General features: G+C 39.7%; 1 protein-coding gene and 1 long non-coding RNA gene across 3 annotated transcripts in view; one reads left to right on the top strand and one right to left on the bottom strand.

Annotated features, from left to right (window-relative positions):
• The first annotated feature begins 232 nt into the window (after positions 1-232).
• Positions 233-15,430, top strand: LOC146484950 (deubiquitinating protein VCPIP1-like). 2 transcript variants are annotated; one of them, XM_085103829.1, is made up of 9 exons: positions 233-1,754; positions 4,259-4,437; positions 5,245-5,462; positions 6,298-6,566; positions 9,427-9,665; positions 11,310-11,530; positions 12,379-12,572; positions 13,092-13,355; positions 13,843-15,430. In XM_085103829.1, exons 1-9 carry the CDS (start codon positions 270-272, stop codon positions 15,031-15,033), a joined length of 4,260 nt encoding a protein of 1,419 aa, XP_084959955.1. In that variant the 5' UTR covers positions 233-269; the 3' UTR covers positions 15,034-15,430. The 2 variants fall into 2 exon arrangements, with proteins under 2 accessions (XP_084959955.1, XP_084959954.1); XM_085103828.1 differs by having other exon boundaries at positions 13,092-13,361.
• A 776-nt stretch (positions 15,431-16,206) lies between these two features.
• The window catches only part of LOC146484940 (uncharacterized), a 182,260-nt gene continuing 174,102 nt past the window's right edge, over positions 16,207-24,364 (bottom strand). The window contains exon 2 of the long non-coding RNA XR_014863475.1: positions 16,207-18,708. This is a non-coding gene — a long non-coding RNA (uncharacterized LOC146484940). The remainder of the gene's footprint in view (positions 18,709-24,364) is intronic.

Raw genomic sequence — 24,364 nt, 5'->3', positions numbered from 1 at the left:
TTTGAGTTTATCCTTCTTCATACATCCTGCATTACCGTGTATCCAGACCCTTTGTTATGACTGACATGGCCAGTGGTCAACAGTGCTCTTTCATGCTCGCTTTTCGAGATAATTGATTGACCCGCCTGGCCATGTTCGGATGTAAAGGAAGAGGCTACTAGGAAACCCCCTCCCCGTCCTCATTTATTCGCCACCAGGCTCGCTCGGGTCATGCGCAAAACAACAACGAAAAATGAACTGAAAATCGAAAGTTGTTGTTTCTGTTCACGATGTGGCGAGGGGTGAGAGTTTACAGCGGAATTTGTCCGGACCCTGAGTGTCACACAAAGCTTTATTTTCCATCTTATGCTTCTTCGAGCGTTGAATGCACAGGCTGCGGCCAACACCATGCGAAAGACAACCTTCTCAACGTGGAAGACATTCAAGACCCTGATCTCGCCTTGCGAAGTCTTCTTCGTTCCGTTTTGCTTGGCCAGACGTCCTCCAAGACCACACCAGACCTAGTGAAAGTCAAAGGGTACTCAAACTATCACTGCAAGCTGCTATCCCCGCTTTTAACGCATTACGGTATGGATAAAAGGACTGGGGAAGGCAAGCTTTTGAGCGAAATGGGTCAAAGCGAAGTTTTTGACTGTTCTGTTTTGGGTGATCGCGCTTTTCAGATTGAGTCAGAACACATGGAAACCGCTGGTTACGGAAGGGATAAGACAGGCTCGCAGTTTTATCTTAAGAATACGCTCGAAGCGATAAAACTGGTTAACGACAACGAAGATAGACTAGTTCCTGTTCATGTTGATGGCGACGGCCATTGTCTCGTTCACGCCATTTCGCGCGCTCTCGTGGGACGAGAAATCTTCTGGCATGCTCTCAGAGCAAACCTTAAGAACCATTTGAAAACTGAGTTGCATAAATACAAAGGGTTGTTCAGAGACTTCATTCATGATGATGAATGGAAGGACATCATCTCCGAAGCTGACCCTTACTTTGAACCTCCCGACGGGGAGGGCCTCGGACTTAGAAACATCCATCTATTTGGTCTTGCTAATGTTCTTCATAGACCCATCATTCTCTTAGATAGTGTGTCAGGGATGCAGTCCAGTGGAGATTATACTGGCATCTTTCTTCCAGCACTAGTCCCAGAAGACAGATGCAAGCGCGGCAACATTCTCAATAAACCCTTAGCAGTAGCGTGGAGTAGCCCAGGGCGTAACCACTTTATCCCCTTGGTCGGAGTAAGAGGAAAACCTGTACCAAAGCTACCGCATTGGTTGATTCCCAAAGCATGGGGAATACCAAATGAAATGGTGGAGCACTATGTTGAATTTGACTCCCAAGGGCATTGTTTTATCGGTGGTGAGCGCTGCCTCCAGGAAAAATACCTTCAAAGGTTGGTTAAAGCCATGGATGACCTTTTCATGAAGAACTACAATATTTCTGCACAGCTTGTCACTGAAGTTCACCAGTTTGTTTACAAGCCATCTGGAATGGTTGGTGTTAAGCCTGAAACAGTCACCAAAGCAGCAAAGTCAGCAATTACAGATGGTCGTCTTTACAGATGCCTGTCATGTAATGCACTCTGCGAGCTGCATGTTGACATTTCATCTGAGATGCTAAAACCAGGCGGGGAGTTGTACAACATTGCAGTGCAAACTCATGGACCACTCAAAGAAGGACTCAGTTACTCTTTTCCAGCTCACGATCTTGTGTGTGTGTTTGATGCGGAAAGAGACACGTTAGTTGCTGTGCAACACAAGGTATTGTGAATTTCCAACAAAAAAATTTATTTGTGGAGATGTGAATCTTCATAGGGTTTTAAGCTTGTGCGCATACAGATCATGCAAGGTTTTAGTGATGTACATGCATGAGCTGATGCAATCTTGTGCAAAATAGTAAACAAATCAACAATACAGCTCAAATTACAGCCCTGGAGTAGAAACAGAAAAAGCATTTCCAAGAAAACATTCTCTGTAATAGTTTCTTCAAAGGTAACTGATTTTGTAAAATAATTTCATCCAATTAGTTCTCGAAATAAGTTCAGGCTCAAAATTGAGCCTGAACTAGAGCAAATAACTGTTCCAGTTTTTAGGAAATTTCACGGAAGAAAAAGTGAGAAAATCCAGATGAAAGTTTTTACCTTTTCACAGATAATAATTATTATAATCTGTGAAAAGGTACAAACTTTCATCTGGATTTTCTCACCTTTTCTTCAGTGAAATTTCCTAAAAACTGGAACAGTTATTTGCTCTAGTTCAGGCTCAATTTTGACAAAAATTTATTGAGAAGTCTGTACGTAGTGGCAAAACCAACAAATTTGCTTAAAGCAAAGAATCTGCCTAACATACATGTATGTAACACCTACCTTTTTTGCTCTTTAAAGAAAGATTTTCCTAGTGAGTTTCTATCCACTGTGAAAATTTCAGAAGATTTTACCAGCAGAAACTGAATGTGTTTGAATAGTTTTGAATGAAAACTCAAAGGCATTATTTTGCCATTGAGGATTCGAGGACGAAGGTTAGATCTTGATTATTACAGTTTGGATGATTTCAGTGAATTGGTAAAAAGAAAATGAGAAAACTGGCTTTCGATGTGTAACATGGCATTCGCCATATTATAAGCGAAAGCCGTATGGAACCACCTTAAGGACGGTGCCTACTAATACCGAAGTATTTTTGTGCGGCTTATGACTATGCGGGAAAAACAGACCTTAGCAAGGCCTATTGGAATCCAAAAAGAAAATTTGGGGTAACCACGCATTTTTCAGAGATAGTTAAGCAATAATATCTCTAAAAAGCGCCAAAATATAAAGCAGTGTATGGGATTTTTTCCTAAATTCAAGCTGAATTATCTCTGAAAAATGCATGGTTACCCCTAATTTTCTTTTGAGATACCAAAAGCATTTGCTAAGTTCTGCTTTCTCCGTATAGTTTTAAACCACGCAAAATTATCCCTGTATTAGTAGGCAGCACCCATAGGAAACCCGAGTATCTCGAGATGCGCAGAACGTATGCGCAGTAACAATAGTAGGCACCGTCCTTAAGGGGAGCAAATTTTGTGGTTTAAATTTCTTTTTAGTTTAAGGTAGTAAAATTAATCTGAAACAAAGGAAACTACAAACTCAACTGGTTGTATTTTTTTTATTTTTCACCAAAAACAAATATAAACCTCAACACGAACAAGATACAAGTGTTCATAACAGCCTGGGTTAAACAGGTTGATATTTTGTAGTCCAGAAGATGAAGGCTAGGCCTTATTGCCTGCCAAGGGATCTTGCGGAATGTCTTGCATGAAGCATTTGATTCTAGGTGTGGTGACGTGCACCGTTTGCAACATCTTACATGCTTGGTTGAAAGGACAAAAGAACGAACAACAGAACAATGCTCCCAACCCTAAAAACAACGCAGCCGCAGGTTATCAGGGTCTAGTGAAAATAAAGCTTTTGAAAGGTGCAGGACTACATGTACTGTTCTACAATGTAGGTGACAAATTTGTGGGCTGTGGTACAATTCAAGAGTGTCTGGTTTAAGTTAGAAAGGCACACATTCTTCCATATCCTGATCTGATGCAAATGCAGAATGGAGTAGCAGGAACTGAAAGTCCCTGTTAAGTACTCAATTTTTCAGTTGAGGTTTGCATATTTTGTCAAGTATTTGCATCAGGTTATACCTGTGTATGAGAACACAGTAACTACAATGTACTGCTGTTTAGATGTCCAGGAAAGCCTGTACAACATGTTGCATGCTGTTGTGCTTGTGTTTGCATGCTAGCAATCATGTATCTAATCTTGTGATCAAAATGTTTGAAAGAAACATGTAGAACTCTCAAAAATTACCAATAACATTTTCACTTCTTGACAACTTTTTGACCACCAGGAAGAGAAATCATCAACCTAGCATAAAATTATGTTTTCAAAGACTTGGATTAGGTTTAATTTATAAATTTCAACCACCAACTACAGTGTTTGCCAGGTCTAAATTCACCTACATGTAGACTATCATTTTAGTTCCAATAATGCAAAATCCCTTTGAGGGTTCATTGACGTTGCTTTATAAGTACAACATCCTGTTTCAGAGACCATAATCTGAACTTGCAAAGCCCCAGCAGAGAGGTGCCTTTAGAATTTCTTGTAACCAATCATCTCCAACCTGTAAATGGCCATGGCCTTTTTTATCACAGAGGGGATTAGTTACAAAAGTTTCTACTGCACTAATACTGCTGAACTTTGAACTGTTTACTAAAATAGATTTTGCTTTCTTCACAGAATGTAACCTTGCTTGAATGCCATCTATGTCAGGGTCCTCTTCGTCGAGTCAAATCAGATGGTAGTGCAGTGTATGTGAACGGGGATAGGACGACAACGCCTGTCAAAGGCACCAGTCGATGTGGGTGTGGCTTTAAGCATTACTGGAATGGAAGAGAATATGACAACATGCCAGAAAGGTAAAATATAACTGCAATTTTAGCAAGAGAAGAATGTGCTGACTGAAAGAATGTTGTTGCGATGCCATACATATGGCCTGACACAACTGTATGTCAAGTATTCTTAGTATTCTCAAGTATTCTTGGAACAAGTTTTCAGATTCGTGACATTAATGTGCATGTAGAACAAAGGAATTCAAAATCAAAAAAGTCAAACTGGTTTTAAAAAGTTTAAACCAGTAAAATGTTCAGGATACAACAATAATTTCTGTTGGTCTCAGTCACTCATGACACCTTTTCTGAAGTTATTGACTTTGTCTCGTCAAAGTAGCTTAGTTTGTAGTAAAGACACTGGTACATGAACAATTTTTAATGTTACTGATGCCTCAAGTTTCTCAATTTTTCATAAAAAGTCTTAAGGTTTCTGTGCTCTCTAACTACACTGGTTAATTCATTATTATTTTAGTCTAGCACATGAAGAAATACTTTATTATTATTATTATTATTATTATTACTATTATTATTATTATTATTATTATTATTATTATTATTATTATTAAGTAATAATAATTTTATTAATGCCATATAATTGTATTTTATTTAGTAGTATAAGGTCTTCCACGAGATTAGCCCTTGCTGTTTTGGAAGGTCCTAACTCACTCCCATACAATGTAATTTGATGTCAACATATCCTTGTTTAATCATGTATTTTTGTTACATGTATTTTGTCCTTTTCAGCTATATTCTAATTGCCTGACTTGAGTTAATACTGCAATAAATTGTATTGCAAAGATTCTAACATCTATCAATTTCTGCCTTTTCCCTTAGTTTTCCAATTAGCTTGGAGTGGGGCGGCAAGACTGTTTCAGAGACAGTTTACTGGTTCCAGTTTGAACAAGACCCTTCGCTCAATTCCAATGTGTATGATGTCGCATCACAACTTGTACAAAAACACTTCCCTGGGGAATTTGGCAGCGAGAGACTGGTACAGAAAGTAGTAGACATCATTTTGCGGCAGACGGCAAGGAGAGAAGGAGAAAACAAAGGTTTGTTGGACATGTTGTCACTTGTCTGATCAGTAACAAGTTTAGCAGACATACAGTTTAGCTTAAACAGCCCAGTATTGATTTGATTATATATTTTGTTAGGGTAGTGTGGATTTGATGCAGGTGGCCCTGTTTGCCTTGTTAAGAGGTTTTAACTTTATATTTGTATTATTTTTTGTGGATACATATATAATCCTAACTTTTGACCAAAAAAATGAGAGCTCTTTGACCAGTACATGTACTTATTATTTAGTTTGTTGCATACAAATTATATTTTTTAATGTAGTCCCAAGCAATATCCAGCTCAATAAAGCGAAATCATGATCAGAATACAAATATGTGAACAAAATGCAACAGGCTTATGTGCTCTACCAGGTTATTTGACAGAATAGTTTGGTCTCTTCCAGCCCAGTCAAAATTTTCCAGTAGCCGGCAATTTTGCCACCTTCAACAAAATATCTGTCACCTGTTTCACACCAAAAATTACTACCTCAAAAATTAATACTAGGTGTCTACTAGTTACCTGGTAACTACTCAAAACAGTTTTGACTGGGCTGCTCTTCAGTCTGTTATGTTGTTTCCTTGTACAGGAACCATTGCTCCACGTTCTTCCTTTGCTTAATTGGTACCTCCAAAAACCTTTGGGGATCCTGTTAAAATGCTGGGGTAGCATTGCAATAGACTGGAACTTAGTGTTGTGGGCCCATCTAAAAGTTTTTATAACATTTCAATAAATTAAACAAAATTTGGGAATTTTGACCAGTTTCATATCTGCATGCTTTAAGGAGTGAATACTGAATTTATTATCATTGTATTTTTGCCAAATTATTCCTAGGTGCACATCCAGACTTTGTGCCTCAAAGCACTAAAGAAAGAAACCCTGATCAGGTGTCAGATGATGGTGCCAGTTCCTTTACGCCAAGCAAGATCATCTTGACAGGAGAAAAGAAGAAAACTTTGCACAAGGAAGAGCTGACCATGAGTGAAACGGAGAGAGTGCTGAAGACGAGAACTGAGCATCATGCCGCTATCATGCAGAAGAGACGGAGTGGTGAGGTGGCAAAGAAAACAGTTGACAAAGAAGCTAAAGTCGCAAAACAACAGGTGTGTAAGAAGGTGTAGGTCATGTAGAGTATGTGTGTCCGTGGAGATTTCTGTATAATACATGGGTTGTAGGTTACAGTGGAACCTCGATTTAACGAACCTCTATTTAACGAAGTCCTCGATATAACGAACAATATTCTATGTCCCGGCCAAAGTTACAGTAAAATGTATGGAATAGAACCTCAATATAACAAACCTCGTTGTAACGAATTCTTCAATATAACGAACATAATCCGGAATCCCAAACGTAAAATCCACCTCAATATAACGAATTACAATGTCAACACTTTTACAGTCGAACCAGGTCAAGCGTACCCCCCTAGATTCTATTAATGAATCTATTATTTGAAAATTGAACCCGTTAGTCGTTTCAAGTATTCAAATCAGAATTAGATTTCTGATGGGATTATACGAACAATGCATGAAACCAGAAAACCAGGAAACCAGAAAGCCCGAGGGAAAAACCCCTCTCAATATATCCAGAGCGGCAATTCTTGATTTATGTAACAGTGGATTTTCCAAAAAAGCAGATTTCTCGTGATTTACAGTAGTCAACGCGTACTGTCAGAAAGAAAATTCGCCATTTTAAACCGGGCACGGTGTAAGTGGGTCCTGTCGCGTAAGTTTAAACTCACTAATGATTACTAAATGAACATTTTACGTTTGTACACTTGCGTTTTTTCCGTTAGTTATTCAAAAACAAAAATGAAAAAGGACTGGAAGCGTTTTATCATAATAAACGGTTCTCTTTTTGAGGTATATGCAAATTAATTTAGCGAAAAGTATGCGAACTCACAGTGAAAGATGTTCATTTCAGTTGACCTTCGAGAATGGCAGCACATGTGTTGCGCTATTCGTCGCGGTATAATGGACAGTCCGGTGAAACAATAATATATACCAAACTTTTCCATGCTACAAGGTGGGTAATGCTATACATGAAAGATAAATTGCAATTTTTCAACCCGACTCATTTGCACGCGCGTGACTTTGTGCTCTTGCCATGACCAAATTTGCATAACGAATTATATGAATGTGTCAACAACATGCAGAAACAGTTTATACGAACGAGCTGTTTCAAATGTACTGCAGTTTGAATTTTACATGCTATTGCTTTTACTGTTAGCGCGGATCTATGTTCTACGAATTTTAATTTGAACATTGATCCGCGCTAACAATGAATAAATGAATGCATTCTTTGAAACGACTAATGGGTTCAATTTTCAAATAATCGATCCATTAATAGAGTCTAGGGGGGTACGCTTGACCTGGTTCGACTGTAAATCGCTACTCTGAAACTGTTGTTTCTTTGTAAACAAAAGCTGCGCGTCTGTTCAAAAGTGAAAATAATTGCTACTGAAAGCCACCATTGCATCTCAAACGTAGCACTTCTGGGTGACGAAAATTGCATTGAATTGCGTGAGAGAAGTCACCTGTTTTGCAAATCAATTATTAACTATGACCTCGATACAACGAACATTTTGGTCGTTTCCCCTCAAGTTCGTTATATCGAGGTTTTCGATATAACGAACCCTCGATTTAATGAACAAATTGGCCGGTCCCCAGCGACTTCGTTAAATCGAGGTTCCACTGCAAAATGAATCCAGGTCAAAATGATTTCAAACTAGGTTCATTTGTATTTTCCTTTGTTTAAGGATTTTGTTTTCACATCTGGAACAAAGGAAAATACAAATTAACCTAGTTTGAAATCATTTTAACCTGGGATTCATTTTAGCCTACAACACATGTACATGTATAATGCGTGGTACTCAATCTTGCAGAATATCCCCTGATTGTAAGTTCTTCATTGATTGTAAAGCCACACGTATGTTGTGTCTAATTGTTTAATAAAGATTAAAGATTACTGTAGCTAAACTTTGTGATTATTCAACACATTGTAACACTGCCCAAATAATGGTCATGGTGCACTGCATATACGTCATCCATAGTCAACAGATACATGTATCCTGTAAAATACATAATTTTGTGTGTTGGTGAGAAAAATGGCAAAATAAAGATCATCTCCAGCTCTGCAAGAAAACTGTGCTTTGTTATCAATGTGTTGAATAATAGAACAATAATGATTATCCTGCTCAATCTTGCAGAATATCCCCTGATTTTAGCCGACAAGGTTGTGAGCATCAGGCAATATTTCATGCGATTTTGCAGGATAATAAGTATTGTGAAATAGCTGTAAACAACTGCAGAACTTTAAACATCTTGATATGGATTCCAAAGGGACAGATCTCAGTGTCCTTGTCATATAGGTGCTGGTACTACTAACAGTAGTATACATGAGAACATGACACCATTTTACAGTACAATAAGTCTGATTTTAGCTTGTTTTGCAGTGGAGAAATATTAATTTTGTTTCATGTAGAGAGCTGCATTAAACATCAATCTTGAGTGGATTGATTTAGCTTTGCAAGAACAACCAAAAGTCAATCCCCATAAATGCTCAAATTAGCGGCCAGCTTCAAATAAGCGCCCCACTTCAAATTAGCGCCCCTTTTAAGGTTCAAAGGTTGTAATAAGTGCCCCCCTTCAAATAAGCGCTCCCCCCATTTTGATGAAAAAGTCTTAAGAACGTTTCGAGTTCTCAAAAAGTAGTTTTCTATTAATAAGGTTTTTGAATTTTTAGGTTGCAGTTTGGTTTTAAATAGAAATAAAGATAGTGTCATTTTAAGACTAAAAATTGATAAACGAAATAAGCGTCCCTTCAAATAAGCACCCCCCTTCGAATTAGTGCCCCCCACTTGCCTTAGAAAGTTAAATAAGTGCCCCGGGCGCTAATTCGAGCATTTACGGTATATTGTACTGTACAAAGATCTAGTTTTCAATAATGATTGTTGTCATTACACAGGCTGTTGCCAAATCCCAACAATTAAGTCCTCAAACAAGCCCTAGAAAAGATGAAGACAACCAGGTCTCGTCTGCACAACCAACACAACCAGCTGCCAAACGGACGGACAAAAAAGTACGGCTGTCAACATCAGAAGGGAAGCAGTGCATGATAACACTAGCTGTGGATACCACATTCAAACAACTTCAAAACCTGATTGAAAAAGAGCTTGGTATTCCCTCAGCAGAACTAAGAATCAGGTAATAATAATAATAATAATAATAATAATAATAATAATAATAATAATAATAATAATAATAATAGTTAATTTTTTTAATTTTTTACTTTTAATCTTAATTTTTAGAATAAGAATTTTCATATATTTATGTTCTATTATTGATGTAAATTTTTTCCATTACTGATGTAAAATTTTTCTTTTAGTCTATTCAATTGTAAAGCGCCATGAACCTACGGATATGGCGCTATAGAAATTATTATTATTATTATTATTATTATTATTATTATTATTTATATAGCGCACACATCCATTATTTGCCCGAGGCGCTTTACAAAAAATTTACCCTAAGAATTTAACTCAGAAAAGTAAGACTAGCAAAATAACAAAAAACAAAAAACTGGAATCTAAAATTTAAAAATAACTGTTAAATAACACACGAATGCACACTGTAAAACAGGCAAGTGGATGCCTTTTCTGTTGCCATGCACGTTGTTGCCATGCACAATGTTTTCTTGTTTTTTTTTAATGCCACATAAGATATACTTTTTTGTATTATTTAAAGAAATTCTGTAAATATGTGCAGATTTAGCTACAGTAGAATGCAAGTAATTACATTTCTAACAGTTATTTTCTATACAGTTGTTTATAAATGTTTCCTGTGGACTTTCTTAGGGTTTTACAGACCAAATTACTCAGAAAAATTTAAAGACATGATTGCATGTTTCCAAGTTTAGCAACATTCTTCAAATTCAAACAGAAGAATCATTACCGGCACTTTATGAGCTGCACTGGCTGCCAGTTTCTTTGCATATTGACTATAAGATTTTACTTTTGACTTTCAAATGTATTTATGGCCTAGAGCCAACTTATCTTAGCGATCTTATTAGTATAAAATCGAATTCAGTATATAATCTTAGGTCTACTGGTAAGCTCTTATTGGACCATCCCAAGGGAAAGATGCTTACAACATTGGGAGCAAGATCATTCTCAGCAGCAGCTCCGAAACTCTGGAATGAGCTACCTTTGGAGCTTCGTCAAGCAACATCACTTGACAGTTTTTAATCTTGACTTAAAACCTCTCTTTTTAAGAAGTATTTTTATAGTTTGTAACTTAGTTTATTTTATTCTCACGGTAATGTATTTTCGTTTTCTTTTAAACATGATTGTAAAGCACTATTGATCAGCACATGTAAATACGTGCTATATAAATTGGTAAATTATTAAATTATTATTATTATTAATCATTTAACTTGAAATCTAGAGTTTATATAGTTTGTTCAGATTTTAAATTTTACAGAAACTGGAAATTATTTTACCTCAGTTCTTTTTCTCTCCATGTAACATTTTTTCAATGCCTTTATATATAAGCACTCATTATAAGATGGCAGATGTCAATGTCAAAATCTATTTCTATTTCCAGTAAAAGGGTAGCTACATGTACAGCTGTAGCTAAGTTATTTTACTTGTATTAAATGTAAAGTAGAACAATAATTAATTTAATTTCAATAACATGGGGAGTGGTTGCACAATTTCCTGAGCCAGAGGCTCATGATAAAGTGCTTGGCAATAACTCGGATCGAATTGGAATTTGGCTTGTACATGTATGTCATCTTCTTGATATTTCTATCAATACAAACTACACTTAATTGTGTTCTATTGTTTGTAGGTATGGATTTCCGCCCCGTGAACTACATCCTCCTGATGAGGGACATGAGGAGGACCCAGTGCCCTTGCAGCATGGCGACAGAGTGATGATGGAGCACTTGAAGCCTGCCGTCCCTGAAGAACATCCCCCTGATGTAGTTATGTCAGAAATGAAAGCACAGGGGGAGAGTAGTGCTTCCTCTGGATCTGCGGCAGAGACAAAAGCTAACCAGCAAAGACAAGGTGTGTGTGTGTGTATGCACACGCGACAATTGTTTTATTACAGAATGTTAACGCCTATATTGCAAATGGAGGTTGGGTGCCGAGGAGCCAGGGGGCTGGTACCGCCAACCCAAACCCAGGTATACTGTAGGTAGAACACTCCATAAGCCTACCCTACCCGCAACCCAGCCACGAGCCCTGCCCACAACCCAGCCCCAGCCCTAGCACCCGTCACACTAAGACTAGAAGCTCAGCAGAAAAATAATAAGTAAGACATAGAACTAACTCTAACCCTAACTCTTACCCAATCCCCAACACTACTGGGAGGGAAGGAAGGGAAAGAAAAGCGCTACAAGACATGATTATCCAACAACTGCATGAGAATACTACTGGCCACGCAACTGCCTGCGGACCTGAACCAGGCCCAAACAGTAATGCAACAACAAACGCCCAAATGCGCCACCAGCGCACCAAATTATACGCCAATAAACGCTAACGCCATGCTATGCGATGCCACCAGGGAGCAAACTTGCTCCAAATCATTAACTAAGTTAAATTCCATTTAACCCTATAAATCATTTCAACTTTTTTCATGGACTTAAACATAACAAAGTTCTCTACATGTACACTGTATTCAGTCAAACAATCTACATAGAAGGCCTTTCTCTTTTGAAATTTCTGCCTTCAACCGGGGTTAGAAGAAACATGGAGTACAGTGTACATTGTTTAGCGTACAAACCACTTGCGTATTCTTCGTGTACATGTAACTTCTCACAGCTAAGCATGTTTGATCTTCAATGGCTAAAGGAGAGATACCATGGCCTCCTACTGGTAAAATCCTTTTCTAATTTGTGTTTGGGTTTGCACAGCTCAAAACACTGCTGCTATGGCATCGGCCCTTTTCAATGCTCTTACTGCACTGGGTGGAAGCGACATGTGGGAAGCTGCACAAAACTGCCATGAAATGTTTGCTAGAGGAGGGTTTTATTACAACAAAGTTGTGGCTGACCTTGGTCCACTACAGCCAAACCAGCACTGTACGCTGCCTGTCTTTCCAAACAAGGTCAGTTTTGTACATTAAGCAATTATTCCTCGAGCGCACATTGGATATGAGATGATAGCTATAATAATCTCATGTCCAGCAAGTGGAAGTGGAATTATTGTTTTAAATATTTAAAACAATCACGAAATATTGCTAGATCTTACTGATTTTGTTTTGCAAGAACAACCAGGAGACAATTTTAAAACGGTCGCTATTTCTCGGGCATGGTATAATGGATCATATACCATGGCCGCTTACCCAATCAAATCCCTGGAATTGCATTATACAATGATCCAGTTTTCAATATTTGCTATTATTACATAATAATAATCCCAATCAATCAGAACAGTAATCAAATCAAGGCTAAATGTACATTGTTAGAACTCATCCTCAATGGTACAATGTTCCGACCAGTCTGGTCACAAATCTCGAGCCTTATCTCTCGAGTATTACGGGCAAGGTATCATCATTTGTTGTTTCAGCGATCTGAACAATACTTCTTGGCATCAATTTTCATTATGATGTTTTCTTTTGTTCCAGGTATTTGCCTACAATGCTGAAAAAGATCGCTTGGACCTGTGTCTTGGCCAGAGACATATACAGGTTCAGCCACTGGACAAAGAAACATTACTGCTGGCTCACACCCGTCCCACTCAAGTGCCCACAGATGAAAGGGCCAGCAGTCTCTCAACAGAGGCTAGCTTCAGTGGTGCCATTGGACAAAGAGACGCGTCACACACTCGTGTTGCATTTTCTGGTGAGGGTAGAACACTGTCTCAGTTGTCCCAAGCAGACAGCGCAAAGGTACATGTAAGTGTAATATTGTTGTAGCAGGTTCTGATTTGATTCGTGGAAGATGTAAAACAATGTCATGTCTAGTCATGTAATTTTGATGCACGTCTGTATTATTCAGTTTGAGCAGCTCAACTTAGAGAGAAAAGAAAAAATGTTTTATGTACCTAAAGGTGGCTTGTGATCAGGTGCTCCAGCCAATGAACTGCCTGGAGATCTGTGGCAAAATAAGGGGGGAGGGGGGTGGGGGTGGTAAGAGGTGGAGGGAGTGAAAAATATTAAAGAAAGGAAAGATTTTTTTTTACCTTACATGTACATATATTTTCATTAAGCAAAAAGAGAGGGCAGCTACCCCCCTCCCCCCTAACCCTTGTGCGAGAGTTGACTAAATGCAACTTGGCGCATATTGAATTGTGACAGAATTACAGAACGCATAAGTGAGTGAAAATTATCAGTCAACAACCTAACTGTTGTGTCACAATGTTTTCGTTGTTTTTAGGCCTCTCCATCTGAAATAATGTTGGCCAGTCCAAGGTCTCCTCCATCAGCTATGGATAGTTCTATGGCTCAAGATGATAATGAAGTATTCGAGGAGAATCAAGGAAAGGAGACCAATAATGTAGAGAAAGAAGGAAACCCTTCTTCAGAAACTATGGTCACTGAACAAGTTGGTGTGAAACCAACGGAAAACATTCCAGCGACGTTTGTAGAGGGTCCCGAGTCTGAAATGCTGGTTGGGAGTCCTGTGCCAGTCACCGAGGAGGGTGGTGTTAAAATGGATGAGACACAGTCACCACTGGAAGACATAACACAACACGAGGAGGGCAGAAGTATTGAAACAGGCGTGGCAGGAGAGATGGCGGTGGAAAATGAGAATATTGATGTGAAAACTGAAGAGAATGTCAGTGATGTGCTTGATGAGATCCCTGTGTCTGTGATGCAAGATGGCATGGCGGAGGAACAACTGGAGCAGCCCGCACAACCTAAGGATGGTGCAAGTGTTGAAACAGAACCAGTAAATGGAACAGGAATGGGAAATGAGAACATGGAAACAAACCAAGATCTGAACAAACATGACGTTGATGAACTTGTTACTGTTACTGTTAGTGATTCAGTGAACTTCAGAGAGGAAGAAAGCAAAGTAGAGGAACAATGTGGTGAATCAACTGAACTCGCCTTAGAATTAATGGAAACCGATCAGGTGTTTGTCAAGGAAGATTGTGTGACTCAACAAGTCACGCCAGTCATGTCTGGTGATCAGGAATTTAAAGGTGATGTCACGCAAGGTGAGGTAAATGACCAGGTTGTAGACTTGAATAACCAAAGTGATGCTGCTGCAGAGCACACAGGTCTTGGACAGAATGACGAAGCACCGATCCATGCATCTGTTGCCATGGAGATTGACACTCAAGGAGAAACCAGCGAGTATTGTTCGGTGCAGAAATCAGAACATGCAACAGAGGAGATGCAACCAGATAGCAACCAGTTATCAGAGACTTCACTGAGAAGAACTGGAACAAATCAACTAGTGAATAATGGAGATGCATCTCTTGTGAGCAACAAGGCAACACCAGTTCGGGTAACGGACAGTGAAACAGCTTCAGATCTTGACACTAATAAATCTTTAGTACCTGCAGATAACAGTTCAACAGAGAAGAAACATGACAGTACACCAGTGTCTGATACTTGAGGTGAATTGAGCAATGACTATCCCCTGCTATAGCAGTAAAATGGTAGACATCCCATCAGGCACATGTCGCACCGTACTCAAAGTAGGTTCTTCATTGACTAAACAGCTATTGCATAAGTGGAAAGGTGTAACTATTTCGAGTTTTTCTGTCGTTTCTTCGCAGTCAACGCAACTTTCAGAAGAGTGGGGCATTATAGAATCATCTGAATCGTTGGAACACCTTGCCTTTTAGCACTTAAAAACTGCTTAAATTCTCTTCAGAACAACACAAATTCGCGACAAAGGTTAACTTTGTGACGTCACAAGCAACTTTGATTGAGGTAAACTAGATCCCAGTTCCGGGACAAATTTGAGTGCAAACTAGCCAGATTTTGAACGCGAAAAAAAAAAAAAACAACGGGGTTTTAGAAATTTACAGCACTTTTAAACTCTGAAGTTGTTTTTTAGAGATGTTGAACTACAAGAAACAGGAAAAAAAATTTCGTGTCATATGCACTTTAAAAAGGTCCTCAGTAATCCACATGAGCTTGGGCTCAGCTGATCCACATGAGCATGGGCTCAGCTGTTCAAAGCAAGCGAGCTATAGGCCCGTTTACACGTGCAATTTTTGTTGCATTTTTTTAATGCAACTTTTGTCAGCTCAAGTTGCAATTTTAAATAGCGTCTGTAAACTAGCGGCGATTTGAGCGCTATTAATTGCCGCGATCTCGCAGAGGTTTTGAATATGTTTGAAACTTGATGTACATATTTGCAGAATTTCGCAGAACACGTACAGCGATATCGCACTGAAATCACAGCTGGTTTATACTTGCGATATGAAGTCGCAGCCTTGCTCGAGAAAACAGGGACTTTTAGATTTGACTACGAGTACGAGATTGAGTACGAGTACAATTTTTCAAATCTAGTTTGTGTGTTTTAGATAACCGCTTGTCACACCACTATTGTTTCGAAGGTCTTCTTATCTGCTGCTAAACAACTGGAAGGAGCAAGAGTTCTGGAGATGTGACCAATTTGGAATTTGAAAGTCGTACTCGTACTCAATCTTATACTCGCACTTCATGGCCTGGAGGTCCCTAAAATTGCAGTGAGGTGCGACAGAAGTTGCATCCAAAATCGTGTGCGTAAACGGACCTTAATAGGTGACCTTAGATCTGTATCAGTTTTAAACAGTTCTTTTTATAGCTGAATAATGAAATGTGGGTTCTTGTAAGTTGTTTTTGCCGTACATTTGGAATTTGACTGATTTGAAACGGTTGCGTAAAATTTTCAGCAAAGCAAACAAAAGTCGGGGTTAACTTTCAACCCCGGGTCACCATTACTTTGATCACAAAAATTTTCACAGGAATAAACTTTCGGACTTGAAAATGTCGGAAAATTTTAGCGTCCAAAAAAACAGTGCAACCCGAACAGTCTACCTTCCGAAGGGTTTGCATTGTATGATTGACAGTGAGACGCCATTCACTAGGATCACAAATTTAAGACATTTAGTTTACCGTCTTCTTCAAACTCACTGACAAATTAACAGAATTGTCCGAAAAGAATTGAATTTTGAATTTTATTATTTTTGTAGTTTGTCATAGATAGCCAGCTGCAATATACTTGTAAACATTCATAGTCAAATAGACGAATATGTACAAGATGATTTAGGAAAATATGTGCGTAATTGAAAGATGTAGCAACAACAACGCACAATCTTAATCAGTAAAAACCTAGGAAAAATCTTTACTTTAATTTTGTGAAATTTGGAAAAACAAAATGCTATTCAGTAAGTTTAAACAGTTTGATGTTGGAACATAAGAATTTTATAATCTACTGATTTGACGTTCAAACAGCCTACATAACTCAGTTTGGTTCTGGGTACGTTGGCACGCGGTTGTAGTCGCAATATCATGTAGTTTTTACAGTTTTCTTGATAAAAACTTTGTTAAATCTGTATCTCAGTACCTCAGTACGTACCTCAGTACGGACCGAAATAGAAAGAAAATGTTTCCGGCAAATCTCGTGTGCTAGGATTCAGAGCTACCGGAATGTAAACTCTTCGTGTGCAAGCAAGAATTCTCAAACTCATTAACAATTCATTAAGAGGAAACAAAGGAATCATTACCATGATGGGGGTTTGGAAATGCGATCTATCAAAATTTTGTGAACTTTTGCTCTGAATTCTACAAATTTCTTCAAACACCTCAAAGTTTGGTTTCAAAAAAACTCCTTTTTTGAACCCACCTCTTGGTATTCGGAAATCTAATGAAGTACTTCCTCGTGTTTGATATATTAGTAAGAGCGGTTTCCAATTGAGTGTGGTAAAACCAAAATCTTATACTCAGGTTAAAACGCAACAGATGTAAACAACACAACGAGTCAATCAGAATTTGAAGCAAATACATGTAACTGGCGGCAAGTGCGGGAAAACGCGTGCGGCGAAAACACGCGATTGGTTTTGGTTTGGATTCCCATTGGTTGAGAAAGTGGCGCGAGTTTTGTTAACCAATCACAGAGCGTAGCAATGCAAAACCAAAGCAAACGCGAAATTACTTTCGACACAATTGAAAACCGTTCCACTTAGAAACTGTTGTCTTTAAGACATGTCTTTTACGCGTGCGAGTTTTGATGCAATTTTTTTTTTGCGCAAGGCTACGCTTTCAAATCGCACGAGTGAACTGACCAGCTGCGATTTCAGCGCGATGTCGCTGTACGTTTTCTGAGAAATCCCGCAAGTTTGCGTCAAGTTTTAAACGTGTGTGAAATCCCTACGATATCGCGGCGAACTGACGTAAACGCGACAAAAGTTGCATGAAAATCACATGCGTAAACGGGCCTTTGAAAAGTAATTAGGAATTTTAACAGCGACGACGTCAACGTCAACGAAAACGCCACTTAAAATTATAACTCGCCCTTATTTCAATTTACTACCTCACGATTACTCCAACCCCTTCAAATTGTACAGTGAGGCCGAACAATCCAGGAACAAAAATGGCAGGAACGGCGTTCAGATTAAGAAAGAAATTTTTAAAAAAAATTACGGTCTTTTGCTCACTTTCTCCGCATAATCTGGAATTTGGCCATGTTTTGCAGAGGACGGGAGAGAAATGTACCAAAATTCAAAGCGCACGTGCAGAGCGATTGTTTTTCCTCATTAAACCAATCGTTTTGCGGCGTTGCCGTCGCTGTCGTCTTTAGGGAGCTTAGTAGGGAGCTTAAGCAACGACGACGGCAACGACAACGCCGCAAAACAATAGGTTTAATGAGCAAAATCAATCGCTCTGCACGTGTGTTTTACATTTTGGTACATTTCTTTGTCGTCCTCTGCAAAACAAGGGACCTTAAGCAGAGACGACGACGACGACGAAGACGAAACTTAAAAAATTACCTTTGCGTCTTCTGAATAAATTCGCGATGATTTATACTCTCTCATTTTGTGCAATGTAGTCGAACTATCGAGGAGCTAACGTCGTAGGGGCGCCTCTAAAGTTCAGAAAGAGAAAGGAAAATTAATCATCATGCGTTCACGTTCTCCATAAAACCTTAAATTTGGTCATTTCACGTTGTTGTTTTGCAGAGGACGACAGAGAAATGTACCAAAGTGTATCACGCACGTGCAGAGCCAGTGTTTTGTTAATTAAAACTATTGTTTTCTGACGTTCTCGTTGACGTCGTCGTCGTCGCTGCTTAAGGTCCCTAATGTGAAATGACCACATTCAAGGTTTTATTGAGAATGTGAATGCATGATGATTAATTTTCATTTCTCTTTCTGAACTTTAAAGTCGCCCCTACGGCGTAAGTTTCTGGATAGTTCGGCCACATTACACAAAGTGAACGAGTATAAATAATCGCGAATTTATTGAGAAAACGCGAAATGTAATTTTTAAGTTCCGTTTTCGTTGCCGTCGTCGTCGCCTCTGCTTAAGGTCCCCATTAACGGCGACGGCGACGGCAACGAGAACGTCGAAAAAGCAGTAGGCTTCATAAGCAAAACAACAACTGCACGCGCAGAGCTTTTTGGTATATTTCCTTGCCGTCACTGCACGACTAAGACGTGAAATTTCCTGATTGGACGTTTTATGGAAGACGCGGAAAACACACGACGACGAATTTTTCTTTCTCTTTCTAAACCTGGCTTGGGTGCGATCTCCTAGAATTCAACTTTTTAAATCGAGTAATCGGGACGAAAAAACCGGAATTAATTTTACTAGAGCCATTAATTTTCGTTCCAGAAGACAACCCATCAACCACTCCCTTTAATAGAATTTTAATGTCAATAGCGTTGTATTGGTTGAGACTGAAGGGATTCATTTGCACTGCGCTAATTTCTTAGCATCACTGTAAGCTTATGGAATAAAGTGTAGTTTCAATAATAAAAAGAAAAATAGAATTAAACCTGCCTTGTAATTTGAAATTGCTGTATAACGCAACCCGAGCCGTTAGTACGTCATGAAGGTGGATCATTTATTCTCCAAGATAGTCGATGTGATATATGTTAGCTCTGTACTAATTCTTGATCCTTCATTATAATAAATAAGTCACTTTATTTAAGTGCCACTGTATTTAGCGCAGAGCTCCAACTGGGAATTGGAATTTGGGAATATTTAATTTTGAGGAGAGGGGAAAACCGGATTACAGTACCTGGAGAAAAACGTCTCGAAGCAAGGACGAGAACCAACAACAAACTCAAGCCACATATGAAGACGAGTCTGAGAATCGGACCCGGGCCACATTGGTGGGAGGGGAGTGCTCTTACCACTGCGCCATCCCTGCAAGTCTTTTCGAGTGCTTTCTTTTGTCGTGATCCGAGAAGTTGCAAGAATGCACTAAGTCGATCAAAGAAAACATTTTCTATTTTTACTAGGCTCTTACGCGTCCATTTCAATTTCAACACGGCCACAAATCGAGCCAGCTAGGGGCAGAAAAGCAACCATTTGGTAACCCCCGTTTCACTGGGTAAATCATTCCCGCGGGAAGGAACTAAGAGGAAATAAGATTGGGAGTGATGTAATCAAGGCTTTTATGGGCCATTTTTGATTCGTCCCGGTAAACGGGTTGAAGTGTTAATATGGGAAAGATTTCCAGATCTCGGTAACCGAGCTAGCCCGCCTTCTCATATGTACGCGTCGAAAGTTTTTCAAAGGAAATTGTTATCAGGTGAAATCTAGGGAACTGTGCCATGGTTTATGAAGAGGTCAGGAGGTCCTTAAGTTAGCTAGCGCCGGGCTGGCTCGCCTCATGTAGCCTGCGTGCAGTTGCCTGCACGCCATTTCTAAGCTTCATGTAATACCGGCAATTCCTTTTGTGCCCACTTTAAGTTAGAAAAAGAGATGACCCTAAGAAGAGTCGAACCAGGGTCGTCGGATTCGAACCTAAGTGAGAACCTTACCACTAGACTTAGTAGACTACCGACGAGGGGTGTCAGTAAAGTCCTCGTTTTATTGACACCCGCCGAGAGTGGGTGCCAAATTTTGCATTTTTTCTCTCTTTTCTTTTTTTGCAAGATATGCTAACCCCAAATATAAAGGCTAACTGCAAGGTGTCATAGCTAAATTATTAATTAGGTTAACCGGAGAGCCATTTAGGCTAATTTTAACCGGAGATTTATTTAGGCTAACCGGAGTGCTATTTTGTTAGTTACCAGTCTGTCACGGTAATTATCCGCCACTGATCCATTCTCGTCCCCAGAGCCGGCGGCCCCCGGCGGGGCCTACCCACTTAACTGGTCCTTATTCCCGGCCTCCGACGGCTAAGAGGGCCAGGCGACTCTGGGGACGAGGATGCAGTTGAAGCTTTTAATCTTTTTTTTTTTTTTTTTTTTTATATATATATAGAGAGAGAGAGAGACCATTTCCTGTAAACCTCATTATAAAAACGAAGCTAAGTTCAGATCTTTTCAAATTGTTTACATATGAATGAAATTAATTTCCATATGAAAACTTTGCACTACGTGTAGTACTAGAAAAGAGCAAAACAAAATTTTAACATTGTTATTTTTCCTTGGTGTTGATTAGGTGTTTTTTTTTTATGTGAAATAAATCAGTATTTCCAAAGATTCAGCACTTTTGGCAAATTTCATGAATCAAGTGGCTTGTAACATTTCACGTTTCGCCGGTGCGCGGCAGTGCACTGGGTGCGCGGTAAGCGATAGCCTGCAAACGCTAACGTATTTCCGGCTGTCGCTTCCCTTCGGCGGAGAGAAGCGACAGCCGCAAATACGTCTGCGTTCGCAGGCTAGGGAAGCGAAAACCAACCGCATACCGTACACGTTTCATGTCAAATGAATCTTCGTTACAATTTACCCTCAAATTTAAATATTTCCCTTTGAATAATACCGACTGCCAATAAAAGCGCACTCTGGAAGTTATGTAACAAGTGGCCCAAGAAGGGGATTATTAATATTTTTAGTGTGTTGCGAGCGGCAATTGACACGAACAAATGTCGAAAGCGTTAGTTGTTTGCTCGTTTTTACACCAGGCTATTATTTTTTAAAATCGTAAAATGGGATCGTTTAACTCGAAGGCCGCCGTTTGCCAAAAGCCTTTCTACTTGTCCAAAACGAACAAGGACTCAAAGAAGACCAAGGAAGACAGTTTGGCCGTGAACAGCCTCGAAAACAAGGACCAAAACGCGGTCCGAACTGAAAGCAGCGAGATGGAAGAAGAGTCTGTCACCAAAGAGCCGCAAAATCAGGCTGCCAGCGATGTTAAACGTACTTCAAATTTGCCGCAATACATGTGGTTAATGTCCTGCCCTCTGGAAAGAGATGACGCCAAAAGGATGAGCGGTGAGTTCAAAAAGTGTTGTCATCCTGGACCGTCACTGCAAAGGGATAGAGGAAACGATGATACGACCTCGCATATTCATTTAACTTCCTCGCATTCCAAGGCTGAAAACTGCACCAAACGTCTCTCGTCAAATCAGTGCACCGCTGAAAACAGAGAGACAGGAATTAGGCGAGACAAGGGGTTTTCAGATTCCAGTCATTCCGTCATGTCGGACAAAACTCCGTTCAACGTTTCCAAGTCCATTGGGTTTGGTGTACTTATGTCCGACTCACATCTCAACCACACTGTAACTGGCAATGGCGCAAGAGCTCATTGTAAGTGAATACAGGCGAACGTTACAATTCCAAAATGTCAGTAGATGCGTTTGTAAAAATCGTCTGAGGCTAAAGTGAACTTGACTTCGAAACTGGTTAAATCTAAAATGACATTTCAAGTGCTCATTTAAACGTTAAATCATGTAAAAACCCTAAAAAACATCCCCCTTATTTGTGCCCAAAATTATAGCTTCCGTTTGTTTTGAAAAACACAAAAAACGTACAGTTTAAACAGTATTAGGAGTATTTCGCAATTTTTATCACGGGGCTGTTTGTATATTACATAATTATTTGTTTTATATAATAATGTTGGATTTATTTTGCAATAAATCGATTTCACTGATGTGGAAAATTTGCGTGTAAGTTGAGCCAGGGATTGGAACCACGAGTCCCCTTACCCGCTTTCCACGAAAATCTATTTTTGATATATTGTTTATGCGAAGAAATCAGTGCGATCAAACAAAGATAAGCTATTCAGGAGAGTATGTTGCCTCGATGGTCCTCGACGAAATATACTGACAGGCCTAGGAAGAAGTCAAGAAAGTATCAGATGTTCTTGAAAGCTTTGAAGGCCGAACTACGGTGGCCGGCGTAAGGGCCACCATCTGTATAGACAAACTTTATATTCCTTGTACAAACTTGATTTCTCGTATACCCTGCTAGCAGACCGGTTTCTTTCTGGAAAGTCTTTTAGCATGTACGAAGTCGTTCTCGTCTCTAGTATTTCGCGTAGTCGGCTTGTTTACTTCCAAGCAATGAGTCAAGCTGCGCCTTTCTCCCGCATTTGTGTCTGCAGAGGTTTTTAGAATAGCCATAAAACACTTAACAGCAGTGAACAGTTAAAGAAAAAAAAAACATTGTCGAATGAAAAACCGCCCCTTTGGCTTAAACTGCAGAATACCCTGCCACTCGAACAGTCTACGTAGCGGGTAACTCATTTTAACTTAATAAATTCAATTTCCAATCATTTGTTTCAATGTTAAAGTTGTCAGAGTTGTGGTTTTTGTAGTAACTCATGACAGGAGCCGACAACGATTGTTCTTTAGGAGGGGCATTTGACAGACAAATCCGACGATAAGGTGGGGGATTTGAACACCATTTTGGCCCGAGGGGGCGGGAATTTGAACGATCCAATCTTCAAAAGTTCAAATGCCCGGGGTTTGCCCGGGGGGAGGGATGTTGAAGTTTCGAGTTGATCGGCGCATAAGCGGCAAAAAAAGATATTAGTAAGGGCTATTGAAATTCAAAAAAAAAAGTAAGGAATAACCACGCATTTTTCAGAGAAAATGAAGCTTCAATTTGGGAAATAATGCCATACTAGTCTATGTTATGTATCTTCAAGCTTTTTAGAATTATAATTATCTCTGGAAAATTGAAATTGAAATTATCCCAGTTGACAATTCCGCCGGAACACCGTTCATTTTATCTCCTGTTCAGTAATTCCCGCTCGTCGCCGATTTGCAGATCAAACTATCAACAAACATCCGCATTTTTTCCCTCCAAATGGATTCTTGCGTGATCTTCAAGAGCACAGCGATAAAAAGTCGCGGATGGCAAAACGTTCGCCGGTGGCTTTTTCAACCGTCCGTCCTCCGCGAAAATTTGACAGTTACTGTAAAAATAAGCTTTGCATGTTTCGTTGGTATTTTCTCAGTTCCCCCATCAAATATAAAATGGTCGACTAGGGTCTGTATCGGGAAGAGATGCTGATTTCACGGGCGAAATCGGGACAAAGGAAAGTTTTCGCCGGCCCCGACTCAATGCTGACTCGTCCCCACTCGTCTTCTCAGTCTACGAGAGAAGCGCGGCCGAGGGGAACATGAGGGGTTATGGGAAGGAGAAAAGAGGGGAGTTCCTCCTTCCCATCACCCGTCGCGCTCCCTTCGGTCACGATTCTCGTGTTCTGTCCCCCAGCCTGCGATTCCCACATCCCTATAGAGACAACTGGGGACGACTAATCAGCTGAAAATGTGCACACGTCAGTGGACTGCGAACAGTCTCTTTCTTCTCCTAAGTTCTGTCACGCTCCGCGATTTCTAGCTAGCAACGAGCGCGGAGGGAATCCCTCCTCGTTCACTTTTCTAATTTGCATTATTTTACCATTGCGCACCTGATCTGCGGGAAAAAGTATGACTGGTCGCAGTCTACGCGTCAGTAGAACGCTTGCAGACCGTTTCTCTGCAGAAATAATCTGTTGTGGCTCGAAGAAACCACTGGACATGAGACAGGGAGTGCTCTCGTCGTTCATAC

Source organism: Pavona decussata, unplaced genomic scaffold (genome assembly GCF_977016875.1).
Source record: "Pavona decussata unplaced genomic scaffold, jaPavDecu1.1 SCAFFOLD_28, whole genome shotgun sequence".
NCBI classification, from domain to species: Eukaryota; Metazoa; Cnidaria; class Anthozoa; order Scleractinia; family Agariciidae; genus Pavona; species Pavona decussata.
The sequence above is the reverse complement of the archived record's forward strand: the minus strand, read 5'-3'. Positions and strand labels throughout refer to the sequence as shown.